Source organism: Neoarius graeffei, chromosome 28, assembly GCF_027579695.1.
Source record: "Neoarius graeffei isolate fNeoGra1 chromosome 28, fNeoGra1.pri, whole genome shotgun sequence".
Taxonomy (NCBI): Eukaryota; Metazoa; Chordata; class Actinopteri; order Siluriformes; family Ariidae; genus Neoarius; species Neoarius graeffei.
In genome coordinates this window covers 21,152,468-21,177,923 of record NC_083596.1, presented here as the reverse complement: position 1 = coordinate 21,177,923, position 25,456 = coordinate 21,152,468, and the positions used below count along the sequence as shown (strand labels likewise).

Sequence of the window (25,456 nt, the reverse complement as noted above, 5' to 3'; positions counted from 1 at the left end):
GCGTGTCACTTCCTTCTCTGGGTGTCGTCTTGCCAAACGATGATTGAAGTTCGAGGTCGTCCCCGTCGTCTCCTCGATAGTTCTTCTACATACGGAACACACAGCAGTGCATTTTTTCCCACTGCACGCGAAGTCTGTATAAGCAAAACAGACAATCCTAGGCGCTTCTCTCCAGGCATTTTAGCACCATTAACGTTAATTTGTTCCTGAACATGACGTATGAACAGGTGAATGTGCATTCTCTTGCACGAAATTAGTATAAAAATTAATGTAGATATAAATATATCTTATGCCAAATTATTATGGCATGTTACAAAAAATAATCAGAGTCCTCATCTCCAATTTACAAGTCTGAATGCAGTTAACACACGACTCTGAGTCCAAGTCATTAAAATTAGGTCACGAGTCAGACTCGCGTCCGCGTCCTGGACTTGAGTACTACAAGCCTGGCACTGTATAGTTTTAATTTCAGCATAAATATTTGCACATAATTAGTTATTTGCACTTGTACTTTATAAACAGTGTGCGCGTGTGTGTGTGTGTACTTAAAGTGCAAATAGCTAATTGTGCCATAGGTAAGGAATGGACTGAGGCACTCTGGGTAGCTTCTGGATATGAAAATAATTCTTGGACAGAGAATGATGAATTGCCGAATTATTTTCTTTAAATTGACTTATCATTCATACCTTCCAGTCGAATAGACTGCGGAAAACAAAACTAAATTCACACAACTTTTACATTTTAAATTTGGCTTGTTGTACCCCAAACAAAATATATCCATGTCAGCTTTGTTTAAATGTCCCATCAGTGATGACTAGTGAAAAAACGGTGTGGTCACGTGGTCCGGCTCAGCCAATCAGAGTGCGAGAATCGATCAACAAATATGGTGTCGCTTCCGGTCATGCTAGACACGAATCGAAGACAACCTCGTTGAGAAATGATTGGATTTGCAGCTAATTATGGGCAGCGGTGATTAGATAAATCGCTTGATCATCAATCGCGGACATCTTTGCTGAAGACATCAAAACTATAAAATAACATACGGAACCTATATGGAAAACAAAGGTGTTTTTTTAAAAAAAAAAAAAAAAAGTCTTTTACGTTTTAGATTCTACAAAGAAGCCAGCGTTTACCTTGATGACACTTTGCACGCTTTTGGCATTATCTTAACCAGCTTCATGAGGTCGTCACCTGGAACGCTTTTCAGTTAACAATTGTGTCTCGTCAAAAAAAAGTTAATTAGTGGACTCGTTTCTTGCCTTTTTAATATGTTTAAGATCAAACAGTAAATAATAAAATACAGTAAATAGTAGGGGTGTGCAAAATAATCATGACAATGCATCGCGATACTAACTTTCACGATATACTGCATCGATTCTTGACGCCAAATATCGATTATTAATTTTAAAAAATGAATAAATAAAATTGTATGAATGGTTGGCGAACATCAGCCAAAAACAAGTAGAATACAACTTCCAGTCCTGTAGATGTCGCCGTGGAGTCTTTGACGCCCGCTGCCTTCATGCCAGTGGCATTTCCGGCGGCGGGCTACTGCGACCTAGACATTCTGCATAGACATCATATGCGACTGCGACTCTGTTTACAAATCTCGCTGGAACATCGCGCACGACATGCTTGAGCGCTTTTTAGAGCAACAGCCTGCCATCCACGCTGCACTCCTGTCTGCAGAAATACATAAATCTGAGAAGGACATCTGCACACTCGCCGAGTCTGACATAACTGCTGCGGTACTACAACATGCTAAAAGAAATATGCTAAATGAGTGTATTGTTTCCTAATTTGAGGATGCTCCACAAACTATAAATGCATAAGGCATTTAAATATAATGTAAATTAATGTAACAAATAATATAATGATGATGATGATAATTTAATGTACTGAGTAATATAGTATATATATTTTGATATTTATTATTGCCTTGTCCTCCCATACTGCAGGTGCTGCAAAGAAAATGAAAACTGCTGCTATTAGTTTTCTTTTATTATTTTTAGTTTTATAAATCCTATGCAATTTTTGTCATTAGTGTGTCCACTTGTTAAGTATGGAAACAGTATTTGTTTTAATGGCAACTACCTCCAAAGTCGTTTCAATAAATTCAGTTATGAACCGAGTTGCTCTGAGTTATGCATCAATTGGAGACACTATCCAGATCGTACACAGCCACTGGTAATTATGCTCTATTTTTTTTTTACATTTTCACTGAAGTATGTTGAATATATCGCAGTGCATCGCAATAATTCAAGAATCGTGATGCATCGTGATAGTATCGCATCGTAGCATGTGAATCGTGATTCGAATTGAATCGTGACTTCTTTGCCAATACCCACCCCTAGTAAATAGTCCTATTCCACAACTGCAGTAATCCATATTATGGTCAAGAACCGTTCAACTAAGTAAAGAGAAACGACATCCATCATTCCTTTAAGACATGAAGCGTCTTAATTCATAAAAATAAACAAACACACACTGAATTAGAAGGCGTGTCCAAACTTTTGACTGGTACTGTATGTGCAATAAAGACAAAGCCAATCATGTCACAGTGCAATGCAAAAAATAATAAAAAAATCAGTTATACGTCACATGCTTCGGTTAACGTTCACATCAAACATCCAAAAGGGAAAATTTATCTCCGTGACTTTGACCACGGTGCCAAACTGGCTGGTTTCAGTATTTCAGAAAGTGCTTTTGTCCTGGGATTTTCACACACAGCAGTCACTAGTTTACACAAAACGGTGCATTTAAAAAAAAAAAGCAACTCAAATAAGCACTCTTTACAACCATGGTGAGTAGAAAAGCATCTCAGAATGCACAACATGTCAAACTTTGAGGTGGAGGAGCTACAACAGCAGAAGACGACCACATCAATTTCCTCTCTCGTCAGCCAAGAACAGGAATGTACACAAGCTCACAGAAACTACACAACTGAAGACTTGAAGGAAAAATATTGCCTCGTCTGTACATACTGTAAATAGTGTAGATTTTCTTCTTTTACTAACATTTAATATTGATTCAAGGTTTGCTTGATGAATGCATTCCTGCGTATAATCGCATTTTATTGGCCGTCATGATCAGAAACGAGATTAATCAACTGGAATCGTACACTCCCCTAGTCTGGCTAACGCAACTTCAAAACTCTGCGAGCATTGGTCTGGCAAAGATATTAAGCCCAACCGTTTCCCAAAGCGCGTGGTTGACCCGCCTCCCTGAAATGCCTCAGTTTGCTACTAGTCGAAGCCAGAAAAGGCTGTGACGAAGCTTAAACCAATCACATCACTCTTTCCTCTGACGTATGTGACGCGACGGAAACTGCTTGAGTAACAGGAAGAAGATAAATACCTCCAGGGCTGCTCTTTGCTCCGTTTTCAATGAGAACTTCCCGTTGAATGCTTTCAATACAGCATTTACCGCTGTGTCAAAGGCTTGCCGCTGCTCCATGTTCGTAATGTTTCTAGTGAATGAAGCGCTTCCGGCATAGATTCTGTAAACAATCTATGGCTTCCGGTCGCAGTTCTACTACGTCAGTGCCTTGAACACGCCTCTACCCAGGGCCGTTGGAGATGCTCAAAGTTGATTGGCTCCCGATTTTTCGGGAGCTTGGAAGAGCTTTAGATAGCTTACCTTGCCAGACTAAGGGCCTCTGCATGCTCTTGCGACAAGGCTTTCGCAGATAGCTTTCGCAGACAGTTGTAATTTATTGTTGAGCGGGGAGTAATAGGCGTGCGCTATGTTATTCACCGCCACAACGCAAGGGGGCGCGAAGTCACGAAATCGCTAGGAGTAGTTGGTGGGTGTGGTTAGTGGAGTGTTTATCCTCCGGTTACTTATAATGACTAGAACTGGAGTCGTATAGATGTACGTACTTCCTCACTTCCTTGATCAACCGCTCTTCATGCTGCTCCATCAACGCTCGTGTTTTTAAAAATGGCGGTCGTGAAAACAAACCAAACCGGGAAAGTAGGGAAGCGGAAGTGCGTGTACAGCGGATGTAGAGTGGACCAATCAGAGCCCTCTTGTCTGCGAGGCTTCTGCGGTGGTCACAATTTTTGGGAGGTGCGCGCAGAGCGTCTGCGAAGGTGGGGGGGCTATGCAGACGCTATCTGCGACGCCGTCTGCAAGGACTGGGTTGTCAGCATAAATTGACCTTAAGTTCGCAACAGCCCCCCGTGTTGCGTCACACTTAGGATGGGCGGGCCCAGGCTAACACTCCCCCCCCCCCCCAATTTCTGTTTGAAAGCACAGGCAAAAGATAATCAAGCATCCTACTGAGTCCCGAGATTTACTGCAAAAGAAAAGCAGATCAGGATTCATAAGACAACGTGTAATATTTCCTGTCACCAGCATGCTATTTTAATCTGCCACAGAGGTTTCTCATACCAAATGTGATTAACATAGCAAAACTGGATGCTGGTAGATTGTGCCTTAAAAGACTGAATAAGAAATCAGTTCCTACAGCTGTCAGCGTCCACACAAAAACATGAGCACTTACTAATTTAACTGTACAGATCACCGAGTTTATTTTGTATTTTTCCTCATTCCACTGAAATGAATTCCTGGTTGCACCACCGTCAACACTTGACGCACTTCTAAATCTTTTTTTTTTTAAATTAAGGCGCGTGTACGATTTACATGGAATGCAGCAGGCAAGTGTTGATTTTATCTAGCTATGCTTTGGCTCTATGACAAATTCTATATAGTGCGAAAATGTCGAGTAGTATTGCACTACAGGCTGTTTCACTATTAATCCTTCCAAGTTCGAGTGTAATAAAAACGGGAGCTGTATTTTGCCCTTTGGCCTTTTGTTTGCCACGTGTGCCTTAGAGCAGGGGTTTTCAAAGTGTGGGAGAGTCAGCCCCCCCCCTCAGAGAGCAAATAAACAGCAGCACCCCCCCCTTACAATTTTTGTTGTTGCTATACTTAATGTTCCATTTGTATTTTAAAAAAATGGTTGTTGTACACATTTTAATTTTTTTCTTTTACACATTTTAAACATCTGTGCTTTTTTTTTTTTTTAAAACATCTTGTTTTACACATTTTAAACATCTCATAGCATCGTTAGCTAGCACCTCTTGGCAGACAACACACTGTGGCAGTGGAGCATCTTCAGATCCAGTCCATGAAAATCCAAACTTTAAATAATCGTGGTCATACTTCCTTCTTTTTCTGCTTGGCCCAGACTCTGTCTCCTCACTCACTGTAGCTTTAGGCACTAAAAAAAAAAAACGATCCATTTTGTCTCTGGCAAAGGCTAGCTGAAGTTCGCTAAATGTCCACAATAGTAACTTATTCTGGTTTATTTTTCCTCACCTTGCGCCCCCCCTGAAAAACTCTGGCGCCCCCTAGGGGAGTTGCGCCCCACACTTTGAAAAGCCCTGCCTTAGACTACGTTCAGACTGCACCCTGAAACGACCCATATCCGATTTTTTTGCCCATATGCGACCTGTATCCGATTTGTTATTGACAATCGGAACGACACAGATCCGATTTTTTCACATGCGACCCAGGCCGCTTGGATATGTGGTCCTAATTCCGATTCATATCCGTTATTTTCACATGCGACTGCAGTCTGACCGGACAGGTCGCATTCATGCGACCTACACGTCATCAACAAGAGACAAACGTCACTATTCTCGTCTCGTCTTCGTCTCGTCTTCTTCCGCTTATCCGGGACCGGGTCGCGGAGGCAGCAGTCTAAGCATGGAAGCCCAAACTTCCCTTTCCCCAGACACCTCGGCCAGCTCCTCGGGAAGAACACCGAGGCGTTCCCAGGCCAGCCGAGAGACATAGTCCCTCCAGCGTGTCCTGGGTCTTCCCCGGGGCCTCCTCCCGGGGGGACATGCCTGGAACACCTCCCCAGGGAGGCGTCCAGGAGGCATCCGCAAAAGATGCCCGAGCCACCTCAGCTGGTTCCTCTCGATGTGGAGGAGCAGCAGCTCTACTCCGAGCTCCTCCCGAGTGACTGTGCTTCTCACCCTCTCTCTAAGGGAGCTCCCAGCCACCCTGCGAAGGAAACTCATTTCAGCCGCTTGTATCCGCGATCTTGTTCTTTCTGTCATTACCCAAAGCTCATGACCATAGGTCCATAGGACCATACGTCACTATTCTGCGTTGGCTAATCCCGCCTCTTTGGTGGAAAAGAACAACAATGACATAATGCGCTACATGAACAGGAGCACACACAGTCTCTCTCGCGCTCCCTCGCGCACTCCGTCATATGCGCGATGCAGACATTAATGTTTCGCGTGCACGCGCTTGCTCACTTGCTCTAGATTCCGGGAGATATTCTCCAATTTGCGGGCATCACGGAGCCGCTATCAATATGCGGGAGACTCCCGGAACTTCCGGGAGACTTGGGATGTCTGCACTAGACAGTGTTTACGTAGAGAGCATGCGCACTTCAATCAATCAATCAATCAATCAATCAATCAATCAATCAATCAATCTCTCAACAGAGGTTGCTGCCACGGCCCCACTCACACACGCTCTCTCTCTCTCACACGCAGAGACACTCTCATTCACACACACACAACCTCTCACACAGAGACACTCTCACTCACTCACACACACAGCACACGATCTGCTTATTACGTGTCAATTTGTGCATGCGGGACACTTTTGGGTCGTTTTCCGTTCATATTGGAGATCACATACAAGTCTCATATACCGTATTTTCCGGACTATACGTCGCTCCGGAGTTTAAGTCGCATCAGCCAAAAAATGCATTATGAAGACGAAAAAAACATATATACGTCGCACCGGACTATAAGTCGCACTTTTTTGAAGGGTTATTCTATCCATAGAATCTGTGATTGTATCTGATAAGCGGCGCGTGGTTACTGCGCGACTGCATTGTTTATTTAATAAACGAACAGCTGAGCAGTGATAACGCGCCCTTTGCCCTGTAAGTAGCCTAGTCTGATTATTTTAAATATCTACTACTATCTTTAATACTATCACTATCGTTATTACTAATAGCCTATATTATTATAACTAATATTAGTAGCCTATTACTGATGCATTAATCAGTTTGCGTTTAGAATATTTTTACCGGTAGGGCTTATTATCGCCCCATGGCTCTTTCATCTGTGTTATTAAAGCTGTAGTCATCATCGAGGAGAGTCATTCTTCATTTTTGTCGAATTTTATTTCATCAAATCAGAGGTCAAGTAGGCTATAGGTATATCATCTCCAAAGACAGGTACGGTAGTAAAAACAACCGTCTAGTGAAAAAAAAAAACAACAACAACCACCGCTTTTAAATCCCCTACTTAAATCCTTAAAATGAGTCATTTAACTCATGTCTTGTGTGATCTGATCTCCAATGGTGAAATAAACCGGTTGTGATGAGTAGATACAGTCTGTTATTTTAGAAGATAAATGTAATATATAATTTAATATATAGACTAATAAAAATTAATATTTTATAATATAATATCACGACATATTACTGTCTGTAACTGTCACTAAAGCGTTTTCTAAGATCATAATGTCTGATATTATTATTATTATTATTATTATTATTATTTTACACACACAATAAGCGCATGTGCTTTAAGTTATAGTAAACCATCCCCCGCCTTTTTTTTTTTTGAGTCGCCGGACCCACCCACCTCCTGCGTTCTGGGACCTCCCATTTCACAAATTAAGCACTGCCTAAAATCACTACATAACTTATTTAAATAACTATAGGCCTATCATTAATAATAAAACACAGGTCAATCAAGTTTATCAAGCTGATGATTTCACTCTAAATCAGCAAATCCATTGAATTCCTCATCCTCGGTGTCGCTTCTGAACAACTCTGCCAACTCCAGCGGCAGATGAAGCGCCGTTTCCTCTTCTTCTGCGTGGCTGTCGTCAGACTCAGCATCAGCTCCAGTTATTCCGCGGTGAAAAAAAAAAAACATATATACGTCGCACCGGAGTATAAGTCGCATTGCCAGCCGAACCATGAAAAAAAGTGCGACTTATAGTCCGAAAAATACGGTAATTGGTAATGTGAACGGTCTAACAAAAAAATCCGATTTCACAACAAATCGGATATGGGTCGTTTCAGGTTGCAGTCTGAACGTAGTGATAGAGGGAAGCGTCAGTGCAAATCAGTGTGACAGTCGAGTCACTAAACCTCGAGTCTGAGTCCAGTCTTGAGTCCCCGGTGTTCAAGTCTGAATCAAGTCCAAGTCATTTAAAAAAAAAAAATTGATTCGAGTCGAGTCCGGGAACAATTCTCTAACTGCACCATGACTGTGGCTGTTTCAGCGCCATTAACATTAGTTTGTTCCTGAACATGTGAATGTGTTTCTCTTTGTCAGCGAGTGTGAAGTATTCTGTCAGAGATGATTAAAAGACGGATGCAAGTGCAGAAGGTGTGTTTATTAATACAACTGAAGACGGGTAAACAATCCGGAACAGCAGGAAAAATCGTAAAACCGTAAAACAGCCAACAGGTCGAGTGAGGCACAAACAGGCTATCGTAGACTCGGCAGAATCAAAGACGAGAAACAGGAAATCAGGGATCAGGAAATAAGGCTCGGTAATGTGTCAGCAACGCAACTCAATACTTCGCAAAGTAAGTGTGTTTTCACAGTTTTTATATAGGCGCGCTGATTGCGCCTTCATCCTGTGCAGGTGCGAACCGTTCATGCGACAGTCCACTTGCGCGCCCGAGAGCCTATTTGATGCATGCGCCAAGGCGCGCAAGTGTGACACTCTTGCACAAAATGAATGTAGACATAAACATCTTACTCAAAATTATTACGGCATGTTACAAAAAAATAAAGAAAAAATCCGAGTCCGAATGCAGTTAGCGCACAAGTCCGAGTCAAGTACTACAAGCCTGGTGCGAATCAATCCAACGTTCTTCTGACTAATCAACTTTATCCAATGATGAAACATTTCTATCCTGATGTTAAAGAAGGGAGGAGTCTCTTCCAATATGACTCCGCCCACACCCATGGTCCATGAGGGCTCAGGGAATGGAGGATGAAAACGGTGTAAATCATTTGCTATGGTTATCACAGCCACCAAAAGTCAACGCAAGTCAATACTTATGTGCTTTTAACTGACATTTTAGTCAGCGCTCATCACTACGCTATCTTTTTTTTGCGTTCATCCCTACATCGATGGCAGGAGCTGTTTTGGCGGCTCATGGTGGCCCAACACCTTACTCTTCTTATTCTTCTTCTTCTTTCAACTGTTCCCGTTAGGGGTCACCACAGCAGATCTGCTCCGCATATTTGATTTGGCATAGTTTTTACACCGGATGCCCTTCCTGATGCAAAATCTACCCAGGCTTGGGACCGGCGCCAAGGATGCACTGGCTTGTACAACCTGGGTGTTTTACCTAATCTGCATGTCTTTGAGATGTGAGCGAAACCGGAGCACCCGGAAGAAACCCATGCAGACACGGGGAGAACATCCAAACTCGACACAGCCCGTCGACCGTGAGGTTCGAAAACGGAACCTTCTTGCTGTGAGCCGACAGTGCTAACCACTACACCGCCGGCCCAAAACCTTCCGAAGATATGTTACATGCCGATTTTTCCTTCAGTTTGTCACCCGTGTGTCTATATTCCACTTGGTAAACAAGATGAGCCTCATGAGACATGATGTAATTCAGACTGGGAGAGAGGATTACACATGAACCTTCCGTTCACTCCTGACAGTCACACTCCCACACACTGGAACGAGCATCTCCACCTCACACGCTGTGCACCTACATGCTCGCTGAAACCAAGTCTATAAATACCTGCCCAAGGAGACGTCAAAACACAACGGGATTCGACTGCTGGAAGAAAATAATGCTTTTCACAGAACATTTCTCTTACTAAACACAATCACTTCCCAACATGTTGGACGGGTCATGAGGATCGGTACAACATGCATTCACTCACTCACTCACCCCTTGCCGGCACGCTTGTTCGTTGAGTGCTCTCACCCACGCTCGCTGCCAGTGCTCTCTGAACGACCTGAATGTGAAAAGTGAGGACAGGAGGCCCTTTACTCCGGCCTCAGAGTCGCCTCGGCCCAGCCGGTACCTGAGCAGCAAACCCCACACTCCGCCCGTCAGCGTGTGATGGGTGAGGCGCAGGGGCAGCTGCCACGGCGTCTCTCTGCCGTGCGCAGCCCTGCCGCCTCTCCTGGACCTCTGCAATGCCTGGGAGAACTGAAGGAGCCATGTGAGCACAACCAGGAGCGAGACGCAGAACAGCGCCACCAGGATCGGCCAGCTTACGTCCTCAAAGTCCATCGTCTCCCCTGATCACTTGGCTCCCATTTTCAACATGGGCTGGAAAGTCTGATTCATCAACGTGGGAACCTGTAGAGAAAAGAGATAGAGGGAGTGACCGAGGGCACAAAAAAGCAATATGGAACATACAGGGGTAGGAATTCACTTATCAAGGCTACAATGATAACGAATAAAACACTCAGAGATGTGCTGTTCTCGGAAAATAATAAACAAACAGGGTGGTGTAATGCAGCGCGATATAAAGCGGAGAGCCTGTGACCATCCGGAAACTGATTACTTTCTAATAACATCACATCCCAAAGTGTTTTATTCCACATCCTATGACAGAAAGATTGTCAGCATTCACATTTTAAATTTTTTCAACGAATGCCACGTTGTACTTTTATGGCGGCTGTCAATCGATGAAAATATTTAATCGCGATTAAATCGCATTATTGTCTATAGTGAACTCACAATTAATGGCACATTTTTTATCCGTTTTAAAATGTACCTTAACGGGATATTTTCCCAAGTTTTTGGGGAGTGGGAGTGGACAAAGATGCTTGCTTTACGCAAACGTATGCAGCCAGGTCAGGAAGGATAAGGCTGGACGCAGCAAAAATGATTTTTGTGGGCATTTTATTCCCCCACTGCATTTAAAACTTTATAATTTTGAGAGTTTCGCACAAGTGAACGAAAACAATATCGTATTTTCCTCCAGGTCTGTACTTCACTTCCAGCCTCAAACTATGCCATAAAATAAACTAAACAAACTCGGTGATGTGGACTCTGGACAACAGGTAGTGGCTATCTTTAAATGAAGAAAATAAAAATATAAAACCCAAATAAATACAATTTGTTAAGCCGCACCGCTCATTAAGATGTTTTCTAGGAAAATGCAAGAAATCACTGGTAAATTTACAGTACATTAATGAGCAAAAACTGCATTTATAAACACTTTTACATCACTCACAAATTTCTCAGAATAAAAAAGTTAAAAATAAATAAAAATAAAAAAAACCTCACTCTCACTCGTGTGCAGCTTGCACGCTTACACACACACACACCTGGACCTTAACATGTCTTCTGTCTCCCCTCTGGACCATCAAAAGTATATAAAAAAAAATAATAATAAAACACATTTTATGCAAATAGTCAGAAAGCAACAATACAAGTTGACTCTGTACATAAGTGTACTTTATCACGACTTACACCGACCAGCTGCTTGCTACATCGCTCGCTTGTACTACGTCACTTCCTGATTTCCCAAGCTACAGGGGGAGGGGTACAGAAAGTGCACACGTTAATCACGCATCAAAAAAAAAAAAAAAAAAAGTGACGTTAAAAGGAATTTGCGTTAACATGTTATTATCGCATTAACTTCGACAGCCCTAATTTTTTATCCATTTACGGTTACATTTAATGTCATGAATCGTCCTCAAAAACACGCAGCTATAAGCAAGTCTGGTGAAAGAACATCATCTTTAAACTAGTAAGACAAAAAGACCAAAAAAAAAAAACCAACCCACAGCTTGTCATGTTGCTGGGGAAACTGAAATAGCGCAGTCTTATGAACTGAAGGTGGAAAACTCGCCAACACTGGAGACTCCTTCTGAACGTTTGGTTCATCAAAGTCACTGATGCATTATACGAATGAAGAAGAGTTTTAATAGAGTCAAATCTCAATTTAATTGATGCCCTTTCGGTTGGTCAGAAAGTGGCAACGATTAGTCGCCAATGTCGGCTGGGATTTTGAGCAGTTTCATTGTTTAAAGGCAAACAATAAACTCTTTTACACTGACATAATATACATACAAGACATGCCCAAGTGTTTGCTTCTTCATATTTGGACCTGTATACACATTTTATTTTCAAAGAAAAACAAAACAACGTCCCTGGGTGCTGCCATCTCACTATCTCTGAGGTTCAAATATCGTGCTCCGAGTACAAATTAAACAAGATTGCGACGTCACTTACTGTACACGCCACATGACTTTCCGAGGCTGAGATCTAGTGGATATATCGCAAATTGTTGTGAGCTACCCGAAAGATACCCGAGCGTCAAGTGTTTGGGTGTAAAAATAAGCCTGATCATTGAAACAGTGAAGACACACACACACACACACACACACACACACACACACACACACACACACGTAAACAGACCCATACCCAGCCTTTGGGAGGTTGTTTGCTGCCTATAAACACTCCATCACCGGCTACTCGCAGTGTTTTGTTTTGTTTTTTTAAATCTTTCATAAAATTTTATTTTTCCTTGTACTTTTATGCGACATGCTCTTATTTGCTTTTCTCAGTGAATAAAAACAAAGCTTTTTAGATGGCAAGAATCACATTTCTATGACAACGGGATTGTTTACAAGTATCTGTCTCAGTACTGTATGCGAGTTATCAAACCGCATGAGATTAAACTTCATAAAAGTGAAGTCTGTCGATTCGCTGATTTTGTTGCCAGTAAAAGCCACGTTTACAGAAAATTGATTCGATTTTTTTTTATTCGAAGCATTTATTTGTCACACATACATTACAGCACAGTGAAATGCTTTCTTTGTATCGAACACATGAACAGCAGTGCTTTTTTTTTTTTTTAACAATTAAAGCCTTTACTTAATGTTGTTAATGTAAGGGTTGATTGTTATATTAGAACTAACTTAGTATATGGTATATATGGTATATATTTATTTATGGGGATGGATATCTTCATATTTACAGGGATAGGTATGTAGTAGATATTTATTTTTGTAATTATATATTTATATAGATATTTATGAAGTGTATATATGGTATAAAGTATATATATATATATTTGTAATTATATATTTATATGGATATTTATGAAGTGTATATATGGAATGTAGTATATATTTAATTTTATATTTATATAGATAATTATGAAGTGTGTATAATATATATATATATATATATATATAGATAGATAGATAGATAGATAGATAGATGGTATGTAGTATATATTTTTGTAATTATATATTTATATAGATATTCATGAAGTGTTTATATGGTATATATTTTTATAGGTGTATTAATGTAGTTTGGATTTCGGGGTAGTTAAAAAGGGGTGGGAAATAAAAGTATTGTACTTTTTCCCACTCCTTTTTTGAACAATGTGCGGTGTATTGTAAGGTATTAGATCTTTGTTATTTTATTTATTCTTTTTTTGTCACTGTTTTTCATTTTCTTTCTTTTGTATGTACAAATAGTTACATACATTTTTATACATGTTCGAAATAAATAAATTCATTCATTCATTCATTCATAATGTCTCGGTGTTACGAAGGGAAACGGTGTACTACTGATCCGGTTACGTCACAAGCGGATAACTGGTTTCATTTCAAATGGCTGCGCCCGGATAAGCCTATTTTTACCAATATATCATAACTTCTAAACCAAGTTTAATTTTTCATTTAAACATGCAGTGGGAGGGGCACATCAGGGTACTTTCCGTGATCGGCAAACAGCGTTTATTTTCGGGTTTTGTTTGCCTTTCACGAGCCTGGTGACCTTTAGCTTATTTCATTTTCACTTTAAAGATTACTGCTGCTGATGATGATGATGATTAATGTCTAGAGCTGTTGGGGAAAGTCAGAAGAGAAACAAGGTGCGATTTGTTCCTCATAGTTTTCTTCCAACCGTTCTATTTTGTAAGACACGTTTAAGACGAAAAATTTGCATGAATAATCAGCGGTTAAAATGAACTGTCTGCAGCTGTAGTTGTTAGTCATGTAGAAAAAGCTTGGAAAGACAATCCAATCTGGCAACCCTGCTTTACACAGGTTCATTTCTTCCCCATTCCAGAACTGCGTTATAATGGATGAATCTGGAGACATTTCTGAGGGATTTTTACATGACCGGAACGCTCTTTAAGGACACAGAGACCTGATTTTTGGAAAGTTTAGTGGGTTTTTTTTAAACCTTCCAACTAGCCAGACATCAAACTCAATAAGGAAATAGTGATGTCCTGATAACATTGTGGAAAAACAAAACCGAAAACGTTTCTCCAGAGCTTTCATCGCCACAGTTACACTTCCAGCCATTTCATTTATTGTCAAGAGGTATGCAATGCTCAGCTTGTGTGTGAGAATATGCCGGATCATACACTATATGGCCAAAAGTATGTGGACACCTGATTGTCACAGCCAGATGCAGTTCTTCCCCAAACGCCTGCCACAAAGTTAGAAGCATATAATCATACAGGATGTCCTTGTACACTCAAGCATGATGATTTCACTTCACTTCACCAGAACCAAGAGGCCCATATCTGTTTCAGCATTACAATCCTGCAGTGTACAAACTGAGCTTCATGAAGACATGGTTTACCAAATTTGGAATGGAAGAACTTGAGTGGCCCTGACCGTAACCTCACTGAGCCCTGACTGCACCCCAGGCCTCTTCGCCCAACATCAGCGCCTGATCTCACTATCGCTTTTGTACCTGAATGATCACTAATCCCAACAGCTACACTCCAAAATCTAGTGGAAAGCCTTCCCAGAAGAGTGGAGGTTATTAAAACAGCAAAAATGGGGATCAGATAACACAACGTTGCTCATGATGGTCACCGTGTCAGATTAGGTGATCACAGTGATCATAAATTCTTGAACCGAAGATTGGCAGCACTGCACGTTTGACCCTGACCAATCAATGGTTTTGCGTAGTCATCGGGAAGAAAGGTCGAGAAATCGTCAACCGTGACTATAATCAAGGAACACGTCGTAGGAGTTGTCAAACTACAAAATAACTTGGACAGGATAGACTTTTTGTCAGGGTGTCGTAGGGCGGCACAGACTGTTCATCGCTGTTCTTTGATTACACCGCACTACAAGGCCTGTTCGGCGTTCCCAACATTCCATATTCAGGCCGACGCTGGAAATTTCTCAGCCACAACAAAATCATGTCAAATTCGGGCTGAATTTGTGTAATCTGATCTGAGCATTAAACCTGGAAATGGGATGTCCAACACACACATGGTCAGCTGTTTCCACAACCTTTTGACGATATTAATTTTTTAAAAAAAAGTGTGCGCTAGAACTGTGTTCAATATACAGTACTGTGCAAAAGTCTTCAGCACCCTTTTTTTTTTTTTTAAACCATACAAACTTTGTTATAGATTTCTATTTGATGACTTCTACAATGTCTTGCAAAAGTATTCATCCCCCTTGGTGTTTGTCTTGTTTTGTCGCATTACAAGCTGGAATTAAAATGGATTTTTGGAGGGTTAGCACCATTTGATTTACACAACATGCCGACCACTTTAAAAGGTACAAATTGTTTTATTGTAACAAGATGAAAAACAGAAATCTGGAGTGTGCATAGGTATTCACCACCACCACCCCAAATTCAATACTTTGTAGAGCCACCTTTTGCTGCAATTACAGCTGCAAGTCTCTTGGGGTATGTCTCTATTAGCTTAGCACATCTAGCCACTGGGATTTTTGCCCATTCCTCAAGGCAAAACTGCTCCAACTCCTTCAAGTTCGATGGGTTGCGTTGGTGTACAGCAATCTTCAAGTTATACCACAGATTCTCAATTGGATTGAGGTCTGGGCTTTGACGAGGCCATTCCAAGACATTTAAATGTTTCCCTTTAAACAACTCCAGTGTGGAGCGTCGTGGCTCAGGTGGTTAAGGCGCCATACCATGAATGCGGGCGACCCGGGTTCGATTCCGGCCCGAGGTCATTTCCCGATCCCTTCCCGTCTCTCTCTCCCGCTCATTTCCTGTCTCTACACTGTCCTATCCAATAAAGGTGCAAAAAGCCCAAAAAAATATCTTTAAAAAAAAAAAAACTCCAGTGTAGCTTTAGCAGTATGTTGAGGATCATTGTCCTGCTGAAGAAGAAGAAACCTTTATGTGTCACATGCACACTTCAAGCACAGTGAAATTCATCCTCTGCATTTAACCCATCTGAAGCAGTGAACGCACGCGCACACACACGAGCAGTGGGCAACCAGGGATTAAGTACCTTGCTCAAGGGCACTTCAGCCCAAGCCACGTCAACCTAGCTGCATGTCTTTGGACTGTGGGGGAAACCAGAGCACCCGGAGGAAACCCACGCAGACAGGGGGAGAACATGCAAACTCCGCACAGAAAGGCCCTCGCCGGCTGCTGGGTTCGAACCCAGAACTTTCTTGCTGTGAGGAGACTACACCACCGTGCCGCCCTTCACACTGGAACGTGAACCTTCGTCCCAGTCTCAAACCTCTGGCTGACTCAAACATGTTTTCCTCCAGAACTGCCCTGTATTTAGTGCCATCCATCTTTCCTTCAGTCCTGACCAGATTTCCTGTCCCTGCAGATGAAAAATATCCCCACAGCACACTGATGCCGCCACCATGCTTCACTGTTAGAATGATGTTCTCAGGGTGCTGGGTTTGTGCCACACGTGGCGTTTCCCATGACGGCCAAAAAGATCAATTTTAGCCTCATTTGACCAGAGAATCTTCTTCCATGTGTTTGGGGAGTCTGCCACATCCTGTTGGACAAACTCCAAACATGCTTTCTTAAGCAATTACTTTTTTCTTGCCACTCTTCCATAAAGCCCCGCTCTGCAGAGTGTATGGCTTAAAGTGGTCCTATGGACAGATGCTCCCATCTCCGCTGTGGATCTTTGCAGCTCCTTCAGTGTTATCTTTTGCCCTATTCGCACGGGATAAGTATTACCTGTGGACCTCTGGTAATTCGGAATAATTACAGAGAATGTCTGAGTTCTTAGTCCCGTGCAAATGCGCCATGTCCGTAATTTGCCAAGTAATAATTCCGCCGCGAATTACCTACTGTGTTTCGGCAAAACACAGACGTCCAGTGGTAATACAAGTCCCGTGTGAATGCGCATGTCTGTGTTTGTAATTATTAAACGCGCGTCTCTCGTACTTTTCTGGAGTGAATAATGGAGGATACGGGCGAAATTTTGATAAACAGCATTTCAGGGGCAAGTGGTAGTAGGCCTATCCCGTATTTGAACCAGATAAGCAGAAACTCATGTCTACAAGATGAAACAGGATGTTGTGACCTTATGACACATCCGGTCACAATGTCTGTAAATTCAGTGAATTACAGACTTTTGCTTATCCCGTCCGAATGCGCCACACAATAACACAGAGGTGCGGGGGTAATTGCGAATTACCAGAGGCCCATAGGTAATACTTATCCCGTGCGAATAGGGCTTTTGGTGTCTTTTTTGCATCTCTGATTAATGCCCTCCTTGCCGGTCTGAGAGTTTTGGTGGGCAGCCTTCTCTTGTCAGGTTTGTAGTGGTACCATATTCTTTCCATTTTGCTATAATGGATGTAATGGTGCTCCCTGGGATATTCAAAGTCTGGGATATTTTTTATAACCCAACCCTGATCTATACTTCTCCACAACTTTGTCTCTGACCTGTTTGGAGCCTCCTTGGTTTTCATGTTGCTTGCTTAGTAGTGTTGCAGAGTCAGGGTCCTTCCAGAACAGGTTGATTTACACAGACATCATGTGACAGATCATGTGACACTTTGATTGCACACAGGTGGATCTTAATCAACTAATTATGTGACTTATGAAGTGAATTGGTTGGACCAGCTCTTATTCAGGGGTTTCATATGAAAGGGGGTGAATACTTATGCACACTCCAGATTTCTGTTTTTTCATCTTATTGTCACAATAAAAAAAAAAATGTGCACCTTTAAGGTGGTAGGCATGTTGTGTAAATCAAATGGTGCTAACCCTCCCAAAAATCCATTTTAATTCCAGCTTGTAATGCGACAAAAGAGGACAAACACCAAAGGGGATGAATACTTTTGCAAGGCACTGTATAAAGTTGTTGTGGTTTCAGATTTGCATATCATATTAGAGTCGACTTTTGTCCTCGATGGAGGTCTGCGCTCTCCGAGCGCCCTTCTAGTTGACTACGGGTTTATGATGATACGCTATAGTGAATTATAGTAACAACGCTTATTACATATTTAGCAGCGATTCTCATCTCATTATCTGTAGCCGCTTTATCCTGTTCTACAGGGTCGCAGGCGAGCTGGAGCCTATCCCAGCTGACTACGGGCGAAAGGCGGGGTACACCCTGGACAAGTCGCCAGGTCATCACAGGGCTGACACATAGACACAGACAACCATTCACACTCACATTCACACCTACGGTCAATTTAGAGTCACCAGTTAACCTAACCTGCATGTCTTTGGACTGTGGGGGAAACCGGAGCACCCAGAGGAAACCCATGCGGACACGGGGAGAACATGCAAACTCCACACAGAAAGGCCCTGCCGGCTGCTGGATTCGAACCCAGAACCTTCTTGCTGCGAGGCGACAGTGCTAACCACTACACCACCGTACCGCCCAAGTCAGTAGAAAAAGATTTTAGAAGACATGCACACTTCAAGCACAGTGAAATTCATCCTCTGCATTTAACCCATCTGAAGCAGTGAACACCCCCCAGAGCAGTGGGCAGCCACACTACAGCGCCCGGAGAGCAGTCGGGTTAGGTACCTCGCTCAAGGGCAAGGCCGTCCCATATTAACCTAACAGCATGTCTTTGGACTGTGGAGGAAACCCACGCAGACACGGTGAGAAAATGCAAACTCCACAAATACCCCTTTTCCACCAAATCAGTTCCAGGACTGGTTCGGGGCCAGTGCTGGTGCTGGTTCACAACTCGTTCAACTTGCAAACCAGCTGAGAACCAGTTTGCTTTTCCATAGCTCACGGTGCTAAGGGGAGCCACGTCATTACGTCACTGTATACGTCAGTTACGTCGCAACATTTGCATAAACCTTGGCGTGAATATCGAAGCAAAAACAACACGGAGAAGAAAAAGAAGAAGCAACAACAATAATAATATACCCCTTTTCCACCAAATCAGTTCCAGGGCTGGTTCGGGGCCGGTGCTGGTGCACAACTCATTCAACTTGCGAGCCAGCTGAGAACCAGTTTGCTTTTCCATAGCTCACGGTGCTAAGGGAAGCCACGTCATTACGTCGCTGTATACCGTACATCAGTTACGTCGCTATATTTGCATAAACCTTGGCGCGAATATCGAAGCAACAACACGGAAGAAGCAGCAGCAACAACAACAATAATGGATGACTTCGCGTTTGTACAGGTGCTGCTTCTCGTTACTTAAAAGTGGCGATCTTTCGCGGACTTGTTATTGGTCTTAACAACTCCCCTCCCCCCCGCTGATGTAAGCGGTTCTTTCCTCTGGCCCAGCAGAGAGTTGGTGCTAGCCTGGAACCGGTTTTTCTGACCCCAGAGCCAGTTCTTTGTCAGTGGAAACAGAAAATCCGGTTCCAAACTAAGCACTGGCCCCGAACCAGCCCTGGAACTGCTTTGGTGGAAAAGGGGCAATAATGGATGACTGCTGCTTTACTGCATCCATGATATCTCGTCGCTTATTTAAAAATGGCGCCCTCTCGCGGTCTTGCTATCGTTGTTGGTCTTAACAACTCTGACCCCCCCCACTGACGTAAGCAGTTCTTTCCTCTGGCCCAGCAAAGAGTTGGTGCTACCCTGGAACCGTTTTTTCTGGCCCAGAGCCAGTTCTTTGTCAGTGGAAACAGAAAACCCGGTTCCAAACTAAGCACTGGCCCCGAACCAGCCCTGGAACTGCTTTGGTGGAAAAGGGGCAAGGGTTGTTTTACAATCAGGGTACAAAGTTTGTGTCACAGGGGTCCAAAATTCAAATTCATTCAAACTGGTTCTTGTACCAGTTTTTAAGTGAAGGACAAGTTAAAGAACAGATTTCAGGTAATTTTTTGACGTGTGTATGGTAGTTTTGTGTAATCTGCTATAAGATGGGAGAAACAAATGAAGTGATTCTCGGAGAGGACTTTTTTTTTTTTTTGACAATTCAGAATCCACTACTTCCATAGTGCTTTTACATATAAGGCTGTAAGCTTTGTGTTGTCTCTAATATTTATGTCCCAATATCTTGACCACATTTTAGGATGAAAATAATAATTTTAGATATGTTATTTTATATTGAAAAATTAGCTGTCTCGGAGAGAACCTTTTTTTTGACACAATTACATACTCATCTCATTATCTCTAGCCGCTTTATCCTGTTCTACAGGGTCGCAGGCAAACTGGAGCCTATCCCAGCTGACTACGGGCGAAAGGCGGGGTACACCCTGGACAAGTCGCCAGGTCATCACAGGGCTGACACATAGACACAGACAACCATTCACACTCACATTCACACCTACGGTCAATTTAGAGTCACCAGTTAACCTAACCTGCATGTCTTTGGACTGTGGGGGAAACCGGAGCACCCAGAGGAAACCCATGCGGACACGGGGAGAACATGCAAACTCCACACAGAAAGGCCCTGCCGGCTGCTGGATTCGAACCCAGAACCTTCTTGCTGCGAGGCGACAGTGCTAACCACTACACCACCGTACCGCCCAAGTCAGTAGAAAAAGATTTTAGAAGACATGCACACTTCAAGCACAGTGAAATTCATCCTCTGCATTTAACCCATCTGAAGCAGTGAACACCCCCCAGAGCAGTGGGCAGCCACACTACAGCGCCCGGAGAGCAGTCGGGTTAGGTACCTCGCTCAAGGGCAAGGCCGTCCCATATTAACCTAACAGCATGTCTTTGGACTGTGGAGGAAACCCACGCAGACACGGTGAGAAAATGCAAACTCCACAAATACCCCTTTTCCACCAAATCAGTTCCAGGACTGGTTCGGGGCCAGTGCTGGTGCTGGTTCACAACTCGTTCAACTTGCAAACCAGCTGAGAACCAGTTTGCTTTTCCATAGCTCACGGTGCTAAGGGGAGCCACGTCATTACGTCACTGTATACGTCAGTTACGTCGCAACATTTGCATAAACCTTGGCGTGAATATCGAAGCAAAAACAACACGGAGAAGAAAAAGAAGAAGCAACAACAATAATAATATACCCCTTTTCCACCAAATCAGTTCCAGGGCTGGTTCGGGGCCGGTGCTGGTGCACAACTCATTCAACTTGCGAGCCAGCTGAGAACCAGTTTGCTTTTCCATAGCTCACGGTGCTAAGGGAAGCCACGTCATTACGTCGCTGTATACCGTACATCAGTTACGTCGCTATATTTGCATAAACCTTGGCGCGAATATCGAAGCAACAACACGGAAGAAGCAGCAGCAACAACAACAATAATGGATGACTTCGCGTTTGTACAGGTGCTGCTTCTCGTTACTTAAAAGTGGCGATCTTTCGCGGACTTGTTATTGGTCTTAACAACTCCCCTCCCCCCCGCTGATGTAAGCGGTTCTTTCCTCTGGCCCAGCAGAGAGTTGGTGCTAGCCTGGAACCGGTTTTTCTGACCCCAGAGCCAGTTCTTTGTCAGTGGAAACAGAAAATCCGGTTCCAAACTAAGCACTGGCCCCGAACCAGCCCTGGAACTGCTTTGGTGGAAAAGGGGCAATAATGGATGACTGCTGCTTTACTGCATCCATGATATCTCGTCGCTTATTTAAAAATGGCGCCCTCTCGCGGTCTTGCTATCGTTGTTGGTCTTAACAACTCTGACCCCCCCCACTGACGTAAGCAGTTCTTTCCTCTGGCCCAGCAAAGAGTTGGTGCTACCCTGGAACCGTTTTTTCTGGCCCAGAGCCAGTTCTTTGTCAGTGGAAACAGAAAACCCGGTTCCAAACTAAGCACTGGCCCCGAACCAGCCCTGGAACTGCTTTGGTGGAAAAGGGGCAAGGGTTGTTTTACAATCAGGGTACAAAGTTTGTGTCACAGGGGTCCAAAATTCAAATTCATTCAAACTGGTTCTTGTACCAGTTTTTAAGTGAAGGACAAGTTAAAGAACAGATTTCAGGTAATTTTTTGACGTGTGTATGGTAGTTTTGTGTAATCTGCTATAAGATGGGAGAAACAAATGAAGTGATTCTCGGAGAGGACTTTTTTTTTTTTTTGACAATTCAGAATCCACTACTTCCATAGTGCTTTTACATATAAGGCTGTAAGCTTTGTGTTGTCTCTAATATTTATGTCCCAATATCTTGACCACATTTTAGGATGAAAATAATAATTTTAGATATGTTATTTTATATTGAAAAATTAGCTGTCTCGGAGAGAACCTTTTTTTTGACACAATTACATACTCATCTCATTATCTCTAGCCGCTTTATCCTGTTCTACAGGGTCGCAGGCAAACTGGAGCCTATCCCAGCTGACTACGGGCGAAAGGCGGGGTACACCCTGGACAAGTCGCCAGGTCATCACAGGGCTGACACATAGACACAGACAACCATTCACACTCACATTCACACCTACGGTCAATTTAGAGTCACCAGTTAACCTAACCTGCATGTCTTTGGACTGTGGGGGAAACCGGAGCACCCGGAGGAAACCCACGCGGACACGGGGAGAACATGCAAACTCCACACAGAAAGGCCCTCGCCGGCCACGGGGCTCGAACCCGGACCTTCTTGCTGTGAGGCGACAGCGCTAACCATTACACCACCGTGCCGCCCACAATTACATACTAATTTGATCAAAATAGTCTGAAAACTTACTGGCATTCAACATTAAAACTTAACTAATGTTTCCAATGATATGGAACCAAATGTGTGTTTTATGGTATAAAGAATGATTTAAGTGCATCCCTTTTGGAGCTACCTGTGGTCAAAAAAAAAAAAAAAAGCACTTTTTCTAAATGGCACGAGTAATTTTGCTAAATATGACATATATTGCCATACATTCACTAAAAATAACGTTATCACCAAATTGTTTTTTGCATGGTAAATAGAACGATCACAGGGCTACAATAAACAACCAAGTTTATTTAGTCAAGCCTTTTGATATTGAAGATAAGTGTTAAATGTGATTTTTAGCTTGCGTACCCTGATTGTAAAACAACCCGTAACAGAAAGGCCCTGTCGGCCACTGGATTCGAACCCAGAACCTTCTTGCTGTGAAGCAAAGTGTGACAGTCAAAGGCTACGTTCACACTGCAGGCTGAAGTGACTCACATCCGATCTTTTCACCCATATCCGATCTTTTATTGACAATATGAACGACACAGATCCGATTTTTTCAAATCCGACCCTGGCCGTTTGGATATGTGGTCCTAATTCCGATTCCTATCCGCTCTTTTCATATGCGACTTCAGTCTGAACCGCCAGGTCGCATTCATCCGACTTACACGTCATCAACAAGCCACAAACGTCACTATTCTGCGCTGAAGTAGGCGGCGGGTCTCTCAAAAAAAAGTTACAACAACATGGCGCATAATCACGGGCGCAGATAGAGGGTGGGACTCGTCCCACCCAGATTTCAATTCACCTCGTTTGGTCCCCCCCACTTATAGGGAGGAAAAAATGTCTATGCTGTCTTTCTTTGCATAAGGCAAACCTCACGGAAAAATCAAAAGGCTAATTACCATTCGGTTTATTGAGGTGCATGGCAGTGTATACATAGTTGCAACAATTCACATAAAACAAAGACTGATATTCGGTTGGTTGAGCTGCGCGGACTGCACAGGTTGCGAGCTCGAGCTTGGTTGCTATAGTAACCCACAACAAGTTTGACAGGCATATCGGGGTTGGGGTTGGTTTGTTGGCAGCTTTGTCCCCCCCAGTTTTTTGTCCCCCCCAGGTCAAAAAACGTATCTGCGCCCCTGCGCATGACATCAATGCGAGGGACGCTTCGGGCTGTGAAGGTTCTGAATCTTCTCAATGGAAGGACGCAGAGGTTAGGGAGCTGATTTCCATTTGGGGGGATGCAGCTATTCAAGCTAGATTGGATGGGTCATACCGCAACCGGGCGGTTTTACTTCCGTAAACACTGGCCATGCTCACTGCGTGTGACGTCGTCGTATCCTGCAATGCGCATGCGGAACACTTTTAGGTCGCTTTTCGTTCATACTGAGGATCACATACAAGTCGCATATATTTGTTAATGTGAACGACCTCACAAAAAAATCGGATTTCACAAAAAAATCGGAATTGAGCATTAAGCCTTGCAGTGTGAACGTAGCGCAAGTGTCCAGAAGATGCTCAGGAAAACCAACAGCTCATTATGTCTTTATAAAAATGCACTGAGAGTTGTTTTTTTTTAAAGCAAAAAAAGTGTCGTCCCATAACAAATAAGCATTGCTTTTGTTTAGCTTACTGCTGTAGATTTCAGTAATTCTGGTTTACAGCAAAGACTTGTGTGATGTACAGCACTGTATATCAGCTTGTTATAAACAAACACCTGGTGCCAATTCGAGTTGTGTAATATTATTGTGCAGGACTAGGACAGAATCATGACATTTACATTTAATGACATGTAACTGAGTAAAATTAAATCTGCAGAAATGTCCTCTAATCCTCCACCTGCAGTGTTTCTGAGACACCTGACAGCTGTGTGTGTGTGTTAGCTTACATTATATTAACATTAAAACAACACTTACCAACCGTGCTGCGTTTTATACCTCAATACACTTCTGAATTTTAACCATACACACTTTTTTTAATTTTTTTTTTAATTAAACAGACTAAATAAATAAACAAACATGCAGCTCGCTGCCATGCCGGTGTTTACTGTGCTGGAGTTAGCCTCGGATAGCTTCCTCAGCTACAGCAAAACAGAAACACCATGACTAGCAAAAGAAATAACCCGGATAATTACCGTGTTTCTCCGGTCCGGGGAACAAACTAACCGGTTGGTTGAAAAGCTCCGAGCAGGGAAACAACACCGAGCCGCTAAAAAACCGTGAATGACAGCTAGCGTCTGCAGCTAACCGCCGATATTCTCGCTGCTAAACCGGAGACGTGCGCAGAAGCTAGAAAGGTACCGCCAATACCGCCTGAGAGGTTTGCTGGGCTCTGTTCTGTACCCCGCCCCTAAAGAGCTCATCCAATCAGAGCAAGCCGTCCCGAGAGACACGTCAATGCGGTCGCCATATTGGACAGGGCATAATCCAGTGCAAGTATGTGGCCTTTCTGTGTGGAGTTTGCATGTTCTCCCCGTGGGTTTCCTCCGGGTGCTCCGGTTTCCTCCACAGTCCAAAGACATGCAGGTTAAGCTGGGCATACACTGTGCGATTTTTGGGCCGATTTTAACACGATTTTCACTCGTGCGACTATTTTGGAGATCGGGCCGAGTTTTGGCTCAATCGTGCGTCTCGGATCGTGTAGTATTGAGGTATTTCACCTGACGTCACAGGGTCACGTGACGCCCCGGTGTCCGCCATTTTGGACGGCAAGCTAGCTAATGT

General features: G+C 43.1%; 1 protein-coding gene across 2 annotated transcripts in view; it reads right to left on the bottom strand.

Annotated features, from left to right (window-relative positions):
* c2cd2l (c2cd2 like) overlaps positions 1-25,051 on the bottom strand; it is a 126,863-nt gene extending 101,812 nt beyond the window's left edge. Inside the window, exons 1-2 of one of the 2 annotated variants that reach the window (XM_060912742.1) lie at positions 24,868-25,051; positions 9,920-10,336 (exon numbers count right to left, since the gene is read on the bottom strand). In XM_060912742.1, coding sequence (XP_060768725.1) covers positions 9,920-10,267 — 348 coding nt within the window. In that variant the 5' untranslated portion in view covers positions 10,268-10,336; positions 24,868-25,051. Of the gene's footprint in view, positions 1-9,919; positions 10,337-11,458; positions 11,483-24,867 lie in introns of those variants that run through there. The other variant, XM_060912743.1, reaches the window with a different exon arrangement.
* Between the last annotated feature and the right edge of the window lie 405 nt (positions 25,052-25,456).